Source organism: Alosa pseudoharengus, unplaced genomic scaffold, assembly GCF_046254945.1.
Source record: "Alosa pseudoharengus isolate Yale_2024_CS ecotype anadromous, Long Island Sound unplaced genomic scaffold, YU_APseudo_1.1 YU_APseudo_1.1_scf_4, whole genome shotgun sequence".
NCBI classification, from domain to species: Eukaryota; Metazoa; Chordata; class Actinopteri; order Clupeiformes; family Clupeidae; genus Alosa; species Alosa pseudoharengus.
The window spans coordinates 26,050,876-26,067,797 of NW_027468774.1; the positions used below are offsets into that span (position 1 = coordinate 26,050,876).

Here is a 16,922-nt window from a genome sequence, read left to right on the forward strand (position 1 = left end):
TCCAAGTTTGCCGCTGTGATGTGGGCGAGACTTCCCCTCAACAAACTAAATACGGATTCAGTACCTCGGACAGTACTTTCAAGTACGCGCAAGAGATAGAGTCTGTGTAGGAGAGAAAGAAAGAGCTTGAGTTCAGACGAAGGTGAAGTGAGGTCCTACCATGTAGGAGGCAAGAAGAAAAGAGGGGAGGGATAGACCGATAGTGAAGTGCAGCATACAGCGAGACGAATAGACGGTGAGCGAGACAGCGACAGAGAGTCAGCGCGCTCGAGCAGGAGTGCGCGCGGGGACAGCAGCACACCGGCCGGATCTAAGAGTTGAGAGGATGGAGATCCGACCAGATCGGTTCAAGGTGGTGGCGGGAAAAACACTTGGGAAGATTCACAGGTATCGCCTACACCTTTCTATCGACTTTAAAAGTTCTTGTAGTCTCGAGAACATCCCCAAAATAGTTTAATGTTGGCCTACCCTGGTGTGTGCTGTCTTCACCTTTACCCGTAACCTAATCCGCAAGTCCCTCTGTCAACCGATCCCTCTCAAGTTTATTCAAAGTTAACCTTGTATGGATAGCATAGCATACGTTTTGTCGGTTTCTCGCAGAGCTTACTCAAGAGTCATTGATGAATGACAGTGATGCCTAATCCATGTGTGACCCCTATACTATAGGGACAAGGACGCGCCCTCTCACGACCGGAGGATAGTGGTTGTACCCGAGTAGAATTGCAGAGGACACGTCCTCAGTGACTTGGACGAGATTATGGGATAGTGGAAAATACAACAAGTAGGCTATCACGATTCATTTGAAACAAGGCTTTGCAATCTTTTTTTTTAGTTTTGTGTCTACTTGTGAACTATTATCCAGGACAACCTAGTCTGAAAGATAACGTGTTCGGGTCTAGGGGAAGTTGTGCTGTAGCCTAGGTTCTCTGAAAGGTGTGGTTACGTAACTTTCCGTGCCTGTTCTTTGACTGATTGTACAGATGGATTCGCGCCACCGAATCTTAGAGGAGATTAGCCGTGTGATGGTTCCGGAGTCACTAGAGCTCGCTCTGGGCAGTTTTTAATGGGTCTCCAACCCACACGCATGCCCCACATTACTGCACCTGAGCGTCAGGTACTCACGACGGATCAGTGAGCAGTGCAAGACCAGCCAGTCAGAAGATACTGGTCAGATTCAAAGTGCATCTGTAGCCAAACCGCATCAGTGACCGCATTTTTTTTCTATCAATGTGTATAAAAAGTAGCTTGGGACAGCTACAGAATTCTTGATAGAATCCATGTTTCTAGTGATGTGAGTGTTCCTGCCTGCTTAAGTGTTAAGTTGGAAAATAATTTATCACGGAAATCATCAGATCATCATAGAACCGTTTTTGCAGTTGTTAGGAAGGCGTAGGATATTCAACTGCAGAGTTACACATTTTAAGGGGCATCGATCGAAACTATCTGTAAGGAATAAATAACCTCTCTAAAAGGCAAATCAATATATTTTGCATCTATTTGCAAATATGTCGGTTACCAATTCTCTCTTATTTTAGATTGCTTAAACAAATATATTAATAATAATAATAATAAATATTCTGTTGATGGTGTATCACAAATTGCAGAAAGTGCATCCAATAATCAGTCACTCTCTTGTTTTAGGTAGTCTAAACTAGTAAATCTCGTCCTGAAATAGCCACACACACTCGGGCACGCGCTCGTACACACAGATAGACACACAGATAACACACACACACACACACACACACTATTGCCCGCCCAGCTGTCGGGCCGCACAAATCCCCAAACTCTGTCTTCCCTCCCCCGTCTCTCTCTGTTTTCCCCAGCGCACTGCCTCCCCTGCGCTCGCGCGCAGTCCCACGCAAACAGGAGACCTTTCCATCATCCAGTCCTCGGATTAAGTCTTTGGAGTGCACGAGTCAACCCTCTTTTTTCCTGATGGCACGTGTGGGGCATTTTCCTACAGAAATGTCTATGCAGATTAAAGATAGTGTGTGTGACTGCATCGCTATTCAAGCTCTTATGAGCGTCCCAGGAGACACTGATAAGCATGCCAGTTGTTAAACTGATAACTGATCCACACACACACACACACACACACACACACAGGAAGCAGTACACAAATATCCTAAACTTTGTGGTTCAGTTGTTATGTTAATTTTTGGTTACTGGGTTAATATCAGATTTTAATCCTATAAAGACAGGAACAGTGCGGCATGAGTGCAGTATCTCTCACTCACTCACTCACTTTCTCTCTCTCTCTTTCTCTCTCCCTCACTCACTAACACACACACAAACACCTGTGAAGTCAGAGTAGCTAGGCTGATCACTATGGAATCAGATGTTACTCACAAACACCTAAATTAGCATGAGGAGCAAGGCAATGGATAAACTAACAAAGCAAAATGACCCTGCAGAAAATAAAAATGACAAGGCAGCTCGCTCACTCACTACTGTGTGTGTGAGGGAGGGAGAGAAAGAGTGATTGAGAAAGAGAGAGCGTAAAACTGACGGAGAGAGAGAAAAAGTGTGTGTGTGTGATTGTGCACAGTCTGTGCTACCCATTCAGCAGTTCATTTATTATTTAAGCCACTGCTGCATGAGAATTAAGCTCCTAGTGTTTCAATATGACACTCATTTGGCTAAGCAAACTCTCTCCCTTTAGCAGAGGTCATCAACAGTCTCCTGTGCCTTAGCCACTTTATTCCCATGTTCAAGACTGAAAATGGTCTAAACACCAAAAACAACAGCTTTGTCAGACCAGTGATGCTCATAGGCATCTCATTATATATGACTTCCATTGTATCTGTCCATAGCTATACGCATGCACACTTCTGCATGTGTTCGTGGGTGTATACTGTACTTTGGTTATTTTGTATTAGTTGTCGTCATACTTTGTGTCGATGTACTGTTTGTTCCTATGGTGTGGTTTACTTGGTTTGATGGGCTCTACTAGTTTGCACTCCACCCTCAACACAAGTGATTGTGTGTGTGTTTGCAACAAATATGAAGGTCAGGCGGTGTGTGTGTGTGTGTGTGTGTGTGTGTGTGTGTGTGTGTGTGTGTGTGTGTGTGTGTGTGTGTGTGTGTGTGTGTGTGTGTGTGTGTGTGAGCATGGGATGGGGATGGGGAGAGGATCGTCTCCCTAGGTGATGCTGTCCCACAGAGACCCAATCTGTTCACTGGAGGTGCAGGGACGGGAGGGGGAAGCTGCTCCATGCAGTTCAGGTGACTAAGAGACAGAGAGGAGAGAACAGATCACGAATATGTTGTCTGTAGGATGTCTGCGGGAATGGAGAGGTGCAGAAGAGCAAGATACTACATCCAAAATAGATCGTTTTTACCTGTTTGCAGTGTACTGCGGCAAAGTTTCAGTTCAGCCACAAAGCAGTCATTTTTACACAATGAAGTGTACAGTATATGCATAGTAAAGTCATACTGTAAAAAGAAATAGATTGCAAGAAGGAGAGAGAGGTAGCCAATATTGAGGGAATACATTTTGTATTTCATACATGTATGTAGACACATGTACAGACCGGGGTTGTGGGATTATGTAATAGCCCCTCACCATCATCATCCTCTTACAGAGGGATTAACAGGAACACTCTGTGAAGCACTGAATTTAATGGAAAAGGTAACAAAAGAGCGAGACATGGAAAACACACCCAAATTCGAGTGGTACAACATATTAAGCATGTTTTTTTACATCTCATGACCAGTGTTAAATCCTTTTCACAGTGAAACATGGAAAAGACACAGCTATAAATTCCAACAAAATGTCAAAAAATGGTTATGACTTTACACTGTAGATTATTTGTATGTTTGGGTGACATATACATTAAAATGATTACATGAACAACTAACACCTTATATTTGAGCATATGGATTAAAATATCCAATCATTTAATTGTACTGTATTAGTAAAGTACAAGTAGGATATTAACAGTGTGACAGGGTACAGGTTTTATGTTTCAATAGCTATCTAACATAATATAATTTCACAAATTAAATCATAACATGTATTACATTACATTAATTAATTTGACACAAATCTACCTGCCATTACATTATTTATTCATTTCTCAAATTAAAACAGCCAGGCAGCTATAGCGCTACACTCTGGGGGCATGTAAATGGAAGCTCATGGACATGCCCACAGAGTGTAGCGCTGTAGCAATTCGAGCTAGGTAAAACCAATTGTTTTCATTTGTCCATACCGATAGTACAGAGATCTATTGGAAAACTCGCCGGATTTCTCCTTTAACATGGTTTTAGAATGAGTGACCGACCCCTCATTCTCTCTTATAGCTCTCTTCACTTGGCTGAGGCAAACTTCTGAAAAATGGACATGCTTTACTAGAATGCGGAGACATTGTGTAGTAATGACAGATATTATATCTACAAGATTGTTTATGTGGAATGGATGTAGTTGACTATCCTATACCCAGTGAAATAAATAGACAAGGATGCTTCCTTGTATCCTTGTATCCTTGTATGCTGCATACAACGGTATCTGGAGATTCCGTGTCTGTGTGTGTGTGTGTGTGTGTGTGTGTGTGTGCGCAAATGCGTAAATGCTGACGTGGTGGTGTTGGGGGAGTGTATCCCGTGAAAGTGTTCCACCTCCTGCGGTCTGACACCTGTCCACAGATCCACTGAGAAAAGACACAAACACACACACACACACACACACACACACACACATACACACACACACACACACACACACACACACACACACACACACACACACGCACAGATACTACAAGGCTGCAGTTTATAATTAACATTAATTTAAGCCTCCAGCCATTCTCATTAGCAAGTAGCATATGTGCGGACGACCATTCACAATATGTCTTTAAACCAACTTTATCTTAATTAACAAGCTCCCTGTATGTGGGTAAGTGGTTGGGCTTTGTCTGTGTGTGTGCTTGTGTGTGTGTGTGTGTGTGAGAGAGAGTGTTAGAGGCAGAAATTAGAGGCAAATTTAAGTTTGAAATAATGCAGTAGTGAAATCTGTAGAACCTTAGAGGGAGTGTGTGTGTTTATGGGTGGGGGAGAGAGAAAGAGAGAATGACAGAGAGACAGAGAGAGGTTGTGTGAGCTGGTGGGATGGACACTGGTTTATCCTTCCATATTCATTTCCGGAAGTAAATAATTTTGTAATCCTAATCTGAGAGCAGAGAGATTAAAACAGTGGGTGGAGATAGAGGGAAATGGTAGGGTTAGAGATAGAGAGTAAGATGGAGTGGGTGGAGAGAGAGAGAGAGTGAGTGAGATGGAAAGAGGGAGGGAGAGTGGGAGAGAGAGCCAGGGAGTACCGGAAGGAATTGAAGGGTGTGTGAGAGATAGAGAAGGACACACAACCTTTAATCCCTTTCCCGTTTACACACGCTGACTTCTGAGTGACAGACTCTGTCTCTCTCTGTCTCTCTGTCTCTCTCTCTCTCTCTCTCTCTCTCTCTCTCTCTCTCTCTCTCTCTCTCTCTCTCTCTCTCTCTCTCTCTCTCTCTCTCTCTCTCTCTCTCTCTCTCTCTCTCTCTCTCTCTCTCTCTCTCTCTCTCTCTCTCTCTCTCTGTCTCTCTCGTCTCTCTGGCCCTCCCCCTCTCCCTTTATCTCCCAGATTGCGTGTTGTTTGAGGTTGACAGGATTACAGGGAATCTGCTTTGTAGAGAGTGAGGTAAAAAACGTGTGTGTGTGCGGAGAAGACGTGTGTGGGGTGGGGATAGGGAGGGGGCCTCTGTGATGCTGCACGCATACGCAGGGACCAAAAAAACCTCAGGGGGTTTGGCCCAGCCCCTTCTCGCCACCACCGAGCAGAAGCACTGAGGTCCAGCCAGCGTCAGCTACCTCCCTTGGCCACCAGCTGACCATTCATCTGTTTGGAACACTGCGGAATAGCAGCAGATTAAAATAACCAAGAATAGAAAGACGTTCTTTTGATTCGGTGTGAAATGTTTGATGTGTTGCACTCATTTCTGTCAGAAAAAGACATCTTACAGCAACTGAATTTGATCCACTGTGCCTGTCGTGTCAGTCGACTGACAGATGAAACAGCGTGTTACAGAGATGTAATCTATTTCTTATGGATGATGTGTTTGTTAACGTGCTTGAAATTTGGTTGAAGTAGAGCTACCCTGTTTGGTTATGTCATAGGTATAACAGTAGTCAAAGTCAAAACTTAAAACAAAGCAGATGAACTCAGACACTATCTGAGAACGATTTCTTAGACAAACCATCGGCATGTTGTCAAAGTCCCCTACTTTCGTGGGATTATCAAAATACTCAACAGACAATAAAAAACATGAATGCTTCCAAAGGAACTGCTATACATGACACTTGTGTGTGTGTGTGTGTGTGTGTGTGTGTGTGTGTGTGTGTGTGTGTGTGTGTGTATGTGTGTGTTGATGCACATTGACGTGTGTGTATTTGTGTTGTTCATCAATCTCTGTCCAGATCACTGAATAACTGGATCATCCCCACCTGACTCCGAGGGGCCTGTGTGTTTGTGTATGTGTGTGTTGGTTCGTCTCCATCTATGAAAATGTTCGTCCTCTTATGCCTTTTTTCCTTAACAATAAAGTGTGTTCTTATGCATGAGAATTTCATTGGAACTTATAAGTATGTCTGTCTGAGTGTCTCTCTCTCTCGCCCTCTCCATCTGTGTGTGTGTGTGTGTGTGCGCACGCCTGCACATGTGTCTGCGTGTGTATGTGAGAGTGTGAGTGTGTGTGTGTGTGTGTGTGTGTGTGTACAGGCAGTGAGCAGGTTGCGATGTGCAGATGGCCTCTCTCTTTAGGTCTCTGTTGGAGTGCTGTCCTGTGACTGTGACAAGAAACACTAGTGACCCATTCTCTCATCTAATATCACACCCCTGTCATTCTCCCCAATGACTGCCCATTACAGCTGTATTCTGTGTGTGTGTGTGTGTGTGTGTGTGTGTGTGTGTGTGTGTGTGTGTGTGTGTGTGTGCATGTTTATGCTTAAGACTAGTGGAAAACTAGTATGAGTTTTTACCTGGGTTTTACTTCACACTTCATATGCTGCACTGAGCTGCCACATTTCACATAGTGAACACAGTTAGTAGCCATTTACCTCTTTCACATATGAGCATATAACGTCAAAATGAACTTGAGGATGTTATATAAAGTAACAGGTATAGTAAAACCTTACTGTTGACCCAAGTGCAAGATATAGAATTGATATTGTGAAAAACATGAGCTTGTTTTTCTCTGACACTGTTGGTGTTACTATTGTTCAGTACTGTTGCCATGATCATTAGGCCATGAAACAGTGGATGTGCTGATATGGCGGATGCTTGTGTTTATGTTCTTAGCATTTTCGGCAGTGCAATTTCTTTTAGTATGCGTTTGTGAAATAAGACACCCAAAACCAACATTATTTCAGAACTGATAGAGGATAACACTCCAAGGGGGCAATTATGTATTTTGATGAAGATGTGACCTTAACCAAATGAATCGCTGATATACTAGGCGTGAAAAAACGTTTACATTACTATTATAGATTGTTCTAGCCCTGCTTCCTGTCCCTGCCCTAAAGCACTGAATTTATTCTTTTCTGGAGAAAATACAGAGAGTCATGTCAAGGTATGACTCATACAATACAATTTTATTTTTGGGCCCCCTCTAAGGGGTCCAGGTGCTTCTGCATCTCTTTCACTCCTTATAGCACCAGCCCTGTGAACAAGCTACCTAAGAAAAAAAGGACCTAAAGAAACAGTGCTTTGTTACATGGTTTTCATTGTTCATAGTTATAACACAAAGATCAAGTTTAAACTCCTTCAGGTTATATTTTTGCGCATGATTCCAAGGCAATCTCTCTGTCTTTCTCTCTCTTTCTCTCTCTTGCTATCTTGAAAAAAATGTTTTGCCAGACACACAATTTTGATAAAAGATAATCAAACAGCACCACTGCTGAGCCACTAGCCTGTCTCTGTCTCACCATTTCCCTTCATCAAGAATGTAATGAAATGGCCGTACTACAGTAGTTGAGAAACTAGGCCTACTTGTAGAACTAGCTGAAACTAATCCTTGAGTAGTTGAGAAACTAGAACTAGCTGAAACTAATCCTTGAGTGAAAACTGAAACTGAACACAAATATGTTCTCATCACCTCTTTCTGCGCGATCACGTCCAGACTCATCGAGAAGCGGCAGGAGAATGGTGAGACGATCGAGCTGTCGGCGGAGGGTCGTCCGGAGCTGGTGGAGGAGAAGGAGCTGCCGGTGGTGGACTGCACCTGCTGCGGCCTGCCTCGCCGTTACATCATCGCCATCCTCTGCGGCCTGGGCTTCTGCATCTCCTTCGGCATCCGCTGCAACCTCGGCGTGGCCATCGTCAGCATGGTCAACAACCACACGGTCTTTCATGGCAAGAGGGAAGTCCTCGAGGTAGGAGCCAATGGGAAGAAAGAGAAAGAGAGAGAGAGATTGTTATTTAAATTAATTTTATACTCACATTACTGTTTATATTCACATTGCAGTGATTATAAGTGGTTAAGACTTAATATTTAAGACTTTTATAATACAACTGTTTATTTTCTTCTTTGTATTACCCTACTGATGTTTTACTCCACTGATGATGTAGTTGCACTGGTAATCCTGCTCAGCACAAGAGTTATCTCAGGCCTGTTATTCTTAACACAATCTTTGGCAACTTTGTATCCAAACAGTCATACAAATGAAGCAACTTTGAATTTGAGAAAGCAGGAAGGGAAAGGAAGAGAGACAGAGCAGGATTGCAGAAAGGGAGGGACGTGGCTGAATGTGAAAGTGGAACGAGGCAGGTAGATAGTAAACAGATAGATAGAAAACAGGTAGATAGAAAGAAGGAAAGTAGAAAGGAAAAGCTGGGCAGAGAGAGAGAAGGGGGGCATGTAGACAGTGGTGTGAGGGAGCCCATGGGAAGGACATAAGGTGTCAGTATTGTCTGCAAATCTTGTAGGGTCACATGCGAGAAGGCATGATAGTGCTGGTAGCATAGGGGCTAAGTAGCTGAGCTAGTGCGCTAGAAAAGTTGTGAGTTCAATTCCCAGCTGCCTTGAGCAAGGCCCTCAACCCTGAGTTGCTCTGGGAAGACTTATGTCCCTTATAACGTCTCTTGTATAAATGTTTGTATTGGAAGTCCAGTGGGTCCAATAAGTAGTTGTACTTATTCCAAGTTTCGTTTGAATACTCAGCATATTTGAGTTATCATAGCAGGCTTAGTGTGAATAGATGGTTCCTCTGCATCAGCAATGCTTTCTGGTTCTTGAGTGTGTTTATATAAATATGTTGGAGATAACTAATGTTTCAAAACAGACATTTATATTCAGCTTTTCATGTGAGACAGTGTCCTTGTATGAGAAGTGTTCTCTCAATCAAACAGTGGTCCTTAAATCAACTATGTTGCCAGTGGGAAAAGTGGGGAGTAGGCATTTGGTTATTGACAGATGACTTAAGTTTCCACTGTAGAAAGCAGTGTCTTTGCTTATTAAATTACCTGCTATCTGTTATCCTCACCTAAGCATTTTAACAGCCTCTTGTTTTCAATGCCTCACACTTTCACCCCCTCTTTTCTATCTCTCTCTCTCTTTCTCTCTCTTTATCTCCAGCCTGCTCAGTTTTCGTGGGACCCAGAGACTGTAGGGATGATCCATGGCTCATTCTTTTGGGGCTACATAGTCACACAAATCCCTGGAGGATTCATATGCCGAAGGTTTGCAGCCAACCGGTGAGGAACTTCGGCCAGTGCCTTTTGTGTTCCCATGAATGTTCTCTGTTTGGCCTCATCAGCCACCCTACCTTTCAAATACTTTCAATAGTTAATACTTACATTAATTTGACATTAGCTTGTGATTTTTTGAGGGCCAACAATGGTTTCAGTGTGGTGGTTGGGGGGGCCTTGGGGCAATACATCAATGCATTTTAGTTTTTCCCGTTATTTTCATATGCTGAAAAACTGATTTGTGTTGTTGTGTATGTATTTCAGGGTTTTTGGCTTTGCAATTGTGGCCACATCCGTCTTAAATATGCTGATCCCTCATGCGGCTCGGGTATCCTACGGCTGTGTCATGCTGGTCAGAGTTTGCCAAGGGCTTGTGGAGGTACTGCTTATGCCTGTGTTATGTTCAATTGTATGCATGTATGTGTAAGTATGTGAAAGCGTTTTATTTGAGATATATCACAGCTATATCATCATGTGCTTACTTCCTTAGGGTGTGTCCTACCCTGCCTGCCATGGAATCTGGGCTAAATGGGCTCCACCCCTTGAGAGAAGCAGATTGGCAACAACAGCTTTCTGCGGTACGTCACATTACATTGTATAGATGTAAAGAATGAATGAATAGAAACTCAAGAACTTCTCCAGTCATGCAATGTTTTAAATCAAAAGAAACACTGTAGTGTTTTAACCTAAAACTTAGCAGTTATTTAACAATATTCCAGGATGTTCAAGTTTGAAAAAAAAAAAAAATTCTTTATGACGTGTGGAGATCCTGAGAAAATTGATTGTACAAGTACTGCAGATTGATGAGGGCCAAACAGTGTCAGTGAATAGGATAATTTGGGTGATGTCAGAGAGCTGTTTCTGCAAATGAGTCAAAAATGCTGTTGTACTAAAACTAAAACAAACTCAAGTTTATTGGTGTTTTGTCTAATCTGATTTCTGGACAATCATGAATGTCTTTTGTCCCGACTGAGTTCAATGAATCAGCTGACCATGCTAACTTACTGTAGGTGCTGTATAAATTGTGCAAGCTCAGTGTTCTCCATGAGTGCTGCTGCAAGGTGATCCAATCACTGTCAGCGTAGTTTTGCTCAACACATAGTGCTAACCCCACTTACCACAGAAGAATAAATACTTCGTAAGGAATTTCAGAATTCAGAGACATTTGTGATAGGACATTACACTAGTAACTTGAAAGGCCTTTCCCTGACAATAACAGAATGACTTAGCATTCTAATTACGAACATATAAATTAAGAATAACAAGTGTAATCCTAAAATAACTGAATGCGTTATTTCAGTAAAATGTACTGTACATGTGTGTAAAATGTTTATTCCCCCCCCCCAAAGGGTCATACGCAGGGGCAGTGGTGGCCATGCCATTGGCAGGAATTCTGGTGCAGTACACTGGGTGGTCCTCAGTCTTCTATGTGTATGGTGAGGACGTAACATCTGACCAACCACTGCATAGATTCTCAAAGTCTCTTTGTTGTTATATAACATCCTATTGCCTCACCTCTCAAGACACATTTACTTTATCATTTACCTTCAGTATTTGATGTGTGTTGGTTTTCATAATTTCTGGCTCATTGCTCTTTTTTTGCTCGTCTTGCTAATAGGTTTTGTGTTATTGTTTATTCATTCATTATTCATGTCTAAATCTTTCTTATCTCTCATCCTCTCTCTCTCTCTCTCCCTCTCTTTTACTCTGAAGGCAGTGTTGGTGTGTTCTGGTACTTGTTCTGGATCTTGGTGTCTTATGAGAGTCCTGCAGCCCACCCCACAATCACTGCCGAGGAGAGGCAGTACATTGAGGATGCCATCGGGGACTCGGCCAACACCCAGAACCTGCAGGTACTCTCCTCCTGCTGTGCTGCAGGAACCCCCCACCGGCCTTTACATTCTTAAAGAAACATCTCTCTCTCTGTCTTTTGAAAATGACTGGGTTTGTTGGAATGTGGCTATTAGGATAACATGGTCAAAGTGAGAGCTGTTTACATTTTCCAGATATGCAGCGGATGATGAGATTTGAGTGTACGTGCGTGCGTGTGTGTTTGAGTGTGTGATTGTATCTTGTGTGCTACATCTGTTAGAGACTCTTGCTCCCTGACAGCGTAAAACAATTAAGAGTGAATTGTGTGTTTGTGTGTGTGTGTGTGTGTGAACAGGTGTGAAGAGTGTGATTTACCTCTTGTGTTTGTCTGGCCTTCTGTAGAAGTTTAAGACTCCCTGGCGCGCCTTCTTCACCTCGATGCCTGTGTATGCCATCATTGTGGCCAACTTCTGCCGTAGCTGGACCTTCTATTTGCTCCTCATCAGTCAGCCAGCGTACTTTGAGGAAGTCTTTGGTTTCGAGATCAGCAAGGTTCGAGGACACATTTTCCTTCTCTTTGTTCACATTAGTAATAGAAAAAGTAAAATCTTTCACATAGGCATGTAACGATTACCGGCGTAACAGTCAACCACGATAAAAATTTTGACGATAACAATTACCGTTTTCATTTCAAATATCAATCATCACGATTGATTACCACAGTGTGGAAACCGTGTGTTTAATCCTTCCCACCTTCATCCGAGCCTGCTTTTGACATAGGCCTGGTACAATGAAACTGAACATGAACTTAAAACTCATTATCTCATTCATTCTGCCACTTCATCTCTCTCTCTCTTTCTCTCTGTCCCTTTCTCAGGTGGGGATGGTGTCTGCTCTGCCTCATCTGGTGATGACCATCATTGTGCCAATTGGAGGGCAGCTGGCAGACTACCTGCGGACCCACAACCTCATGAGCACAACCAACGTGCGCAAACTCATGAACTGTGGAGGTGAGAGATAAAGCCAGATGTGACAAGATCGATGAGTAGACACAATCCAAAGTGCAGTAAGAGAGACAAAAAGCGAGGTAGAGGTGGGTGACAGAAGAGGAAAAAGAGATAATAGGGCAAACGACAGGTAGAGAGGGGGGGGGGGAGACAGAGAGAGTGAGTGAGAGAGAGAGAGAGAGAGAGAGAATTTTCCACTGTCTGGGTAGCTGGGACAGATGAGCAGACCTACACACACACTCACTCTGTGGGTTGGATAATATGTTATATGTTGAGAGAGAGAGAAAGAGAGAGAGAGAGAGAGAATGTGCGTGTGTGTGTGTGTGTGTGTGTGTGTGTGCTTTGATATTCTATTGAATATTATTACACACTGTGTAGCAAACTGTATTAGTGTTATGTCTGTGTGTTGATGTCATTTTTTATTCTGCCAGGTTTTGGCATGGAGGCAACTCTGCTGTTGGTGGTTGGGTACTCTCACACTAAAGGGGTGGCAATCTCCTTCCTTGTGCTTGCTGTTGGCTTCAGCGGCTTTGCAATCTCAGGTATGAATGTCCTAGCACGCACGCACACACGCACGCAATTCTCCATATTCATTCAGTCTTCTTCCCTGCTCTCTCATATGTCTCAACATTCCAATTCACTCTCTCATTGAAAGGGTTTAATGTGAACCATTTGGACATTGCCCCACGCTATGCTAGTATTCTCATGGGTATCTCCAATGGAGTTGGCACCTTATCAGGCATGGTGTGCCCACTCATCGTTGGAGCCATGACCAAACACAAGGTATGGTACCCAGCCTTCTGTAAAAACAGTTAAATCAGGCATTATCACATTGTTTTAGGTTTAAATTAATCCAGTTTCTAAATGTACTCAAATGTCATGTGTTTTTCTACTCTTTACCTCCCTCAGACTCGTGAGGAGTGGCAGGGTGTATTTCTCATTGCTTCACTGGTCCATTATGGCGGAGTCATCTTTTATGGTGAGATGCTTGTGTGTCTACTTGTGTGTAATGTAGTCCTATTAGACAATTGGGATAGGATGGGTGGTTAAAGTCATTTTTCTTGGAGTGAGCTTGAAACAGCAGTATGTGTGCCTTCATAAGTCAGACATAAGAGATGCAGAGGTTCTACTGGGATTATGTTTATGTTTATGTATTTAGCAGATGTATTTTTATCCAAAGCCACTTAAGTCGCATTGACATTAGTTATCACAGGCAACAGGGATTATCCCTGGTGTTTCAGCGGGAGGTTAGCATAAAACATGTAACCGTAAACATAACAATCAAATGTCACTCTCCATTTCCCAGGTATCTTTGCATCGGGAGAAAAGCAGCCATGGGCGGACGTAGAGGACACCAGCGACGAGAAATGCGGCATACTGGGAGAGGACGAACTGGCCAATGAGACAGAAGAGCTTTACCGTACCGGCGGAGGTGGACAGTACGGGGCCATGAGCCAACCAGACGCAGGGCCCAATGGAGGCGGCGGAGCAGGGGGCTGGGTCAGTGACTGGGATAAGTCTGAAGAGTTAGTCCAGCCGCCGGGGACCAATAGGTATATGTATGGAGGAGAAGAAGACCGAGAGCTGCCATAGAAGCACAGAGGAATATGAAAGAAAGGCGGAGAGGGAGAGTGAATGGGAGGGGTCACTGGAGAACTATGAGTACAGTGGACAGGGGTGGGAGAGTTCTAAAATGAATGAGTACACTACTGAGTGTGTGTGTGTGTGTGTGTGTGTGTGTGTGTGTGTGTGTGTGTGTGTGTGTGTGTGTGTGTGTGTGTGTGTGTGTGTGTGTGTGTGTGTGTGTGTTGACTATTGATTCCTCCCAGGTCTCCCCTCGTGGCTGTCCTAACCTGTGTCGTCATAGCTAACCTGTGTGGCTTGTGAGAGTGTGTGTAATAATTTTGTATGTTTGTAAGTCTGGGTGTATGCGTATAATGTTAAGGGTGCAGCATAATGAATTTGGTGAACAGTGATCTTTTCCTGTTCTGTGAGGTTGTGTGAGTATTGTGTGTGTATGTGTGTGTGTGTGTGTGTGTGTGTGTGTGTGAGAGTGTGCGTTTGTGTGTGTGTGTGTATCCACGCTTGTATGTGTAGTAGTCAGGCCTTTGATGGTGCTCTATTATGTGTATATAATTCAGTAATTTAGGCTATCTGCCAAAATCACTGTTATCCACTTAAAATGAGAATATGAGCGATATATACCTTTGTGTATGTGGGTTTGTGTTTATGTACATGCATGTATATATATATATGTGTGTGGGTGTGTGTGTGCGTGTGTGTGTGTGTGTATCGGGTCAATGACGTGACATGAAGATTTCTGTGTCCGAGTCCATTACTTTGGTTTAAAATAATTTAAAATGATTCATAACAAGCATCATTTCATTCTATAAAACCTGTTTAGTTTGAACATATCTTCTGTTTATCATAAATATTATATATATTTTATGTTTTGTCATCTCAAACCCTCAAAATGTCAGGTGGTGCAATCATCCGAGCAAATTAACACTATGTGAAAAGTTTTAAATATAGAATTTAAAAAGAAAAGAAATTAAAATAAATTTAATTTTTATTTTATTTACTAGTTTATTTACTAGTTACTAGCTCTTATATTGTTTGGAAAATGTAAAAAAAACTTTTGTCTGGAAATTTGAAATGTCAGGGCGGTGCAACCACATTCATATAACATTTATTTTGAATTGAAGAGGGAAGAGAGTAAACAGGATATTGCCTCATCAAGAGGACCCCAAGTGACCTTTGCTGATTAGTGAAAAGTGAAAATATCTACTTTCTCTCCTTATAGTTGGACTTTCACAGTTTACATGTCAGGTTGTACAACCAATGTAAAACTATGAAAAGTTATTTTAACATAAAACTCTTTATTGTATTGGAAAATTGAATGGATGAACTTGCTAGCAAAGTCAAAAGGTTATATAGGTGTCCAAGAGGATGCCTGTTATAATTTTAAATTAGTAGCAAAAGTTAGGTTTAGGGTCAGATATCCTCAGGTGGTGCAACCAGGTAAAATAATAATTGAAACCAAGATATAGTAGATTCAAGTGAAGAAATGGTTGAAAAATGTGTTATACCTATTTATTCTATTAAACAATATACTTTTTTTAATTTGTAAAGTATCTATGCACATGTTAAATGTAAAGTTGGATGTGGAAAAACCAAAATACCCGTCCTCTACAGTAAAGTATTCATAAGTTACTTTTAATACGAAGGTCAACTATAAAATAATAATGTGTTAAGCACTGTAGACACTCTCAGGTAAAAACAAGTGTGGGCTTTTTTTTTAGAAACTTTTGGTTGCGCCACTTGATATTTTTTTGGGTAGTGAAATTGCAAATACAGTCTAAAAATGTATTAAAGTCATTGCAAATGTTGTGCAGTCATTAAGACTGGAACAGTCTTCCAACTTCAAAAAAATGCATTCTGTCCATTTTTAAAGATTATTTTGAAAACGTTTTTAAAAGCCTTATTTGTCAATAACCCATGTGCGTGTGAGTGTGTGTTTGGGGAGAAGCCTATTTGTACGTACGTGATTTTGCATACTTAAGCGTGGTTAAGAGCTTTGAGGTCATTGGTCGGGTACCCCTTAAGTTGTTAGAGAGTTTAGGGTCAGATAAAAGATCGGAATTAACGTCAGGGCCGAGGTCATGCTCTGGTGATCCCGTAAGACATGGTACTAGAGCCTTTTGCTCAATGAGCAAACACACTTAGGCTCAGCTGAATGCTACTTGTGTGAATGTGTTTATGTATGTGTGTGTGTGTGTGTGTGTGTGTGTGTGTGTGTGTGTGTGTGTGTATGTAGGGTAGGTACACTGTTGAGAGCTGGACACACTCTCCTTGCAAATTGCGAGGAGTGGACTTCTCTCACATTAGTCAAATTTACATAATGTCGACTGCATCCACCAACTGTGTTTTCCATAACATTATGCTATAAATGTCCCTTTCTCTCTTCTATTTTAGTGTACTGTATGTGAGTTTGGGTATATAAAGTTGATCATGTGTATACATCTATGCACTTGTGTATGTGTGAGTGTGTGTGTGCGTATGAGAGAGAGAGAGCGAGAGAGAGAAAGAGATACTGTCCTATTTGCTAACGTGTCATGGTACACAGATGATCTGCACAGTGAATTTTGTCTCATGCCTGTCCTTTCAACATTCATGCGCACATACAGACAGAAAACAACATTGTATGCTCTTATATTACATCTCTGTGTGCCTGTTTATGTGTGAGTATATGAGAGAGAATGTTGAATTATGTGGTGTCCAAAGACAATAGAAGGGGGGAAAGCCCATTTGAATGTGTGTTTGAGTGTTGAAGTTTAAGTATAGGTGTTACGAAGTTAAAGTCTTGGGTTATTCTTGGG

General features: G+C 42.2%; 1 protein-coding gene across 1 annotated transcript; it reads left to right on the forward strand.

Moving 5' to 3' along the window:
• The first annotated feature begins 325 nt into the window (after positions 1-325).
• On the forward strand, positions 326-14,136 carry slc17a7a (solute carrier family 17 member 7a). Its single transcript, XM_076266675.1, has 13 exons — positions 326-387; positions 8,157-8,409; positions 9,612-9,730; positions 9,989-10,103; positions 10,215-10,302; positions 11,074-11,160; positions 11,438-11,577; positions 11,939-12,088; positions 12,414-12,546; positions 12,975-13,085; positions 13,199-13,326; positions 13,453-13,522; positions 13,850-14,136. Exons 1-13 carry the CDS (start codon positions 326-328, stop codon positions 14,134-14,136), a joined length of 1,743 nt encoding a protein of 580 aa, XP_076122790.1.
• Positions 14,137-16,922: the final 2,786 nt, after the last annotated feature.

Coding starts and splice junctions, on each gene's coding strand:
- slc17a7a (XM_076266675.1), top strand. CDS start 326: ATGGAGATCCGACCAGATCGGTTCAAGGTGGTGGCGGGAAAAACACTT. Junction 11,161..11,437: donor CTCAGTCTTCTATGTGTATG/GTGAGGACGTAA, acceptor TTTACTCTGAAG/GCAGTGTTGGTGTGTTCTGG. Junction 13,523..13,849: donor TGGCGGAGTCATCTTTTATG/GTGAGATGCTTG, acceptor TCCATTTCCCAG/GTATCTTTGCATCGGGAGAA.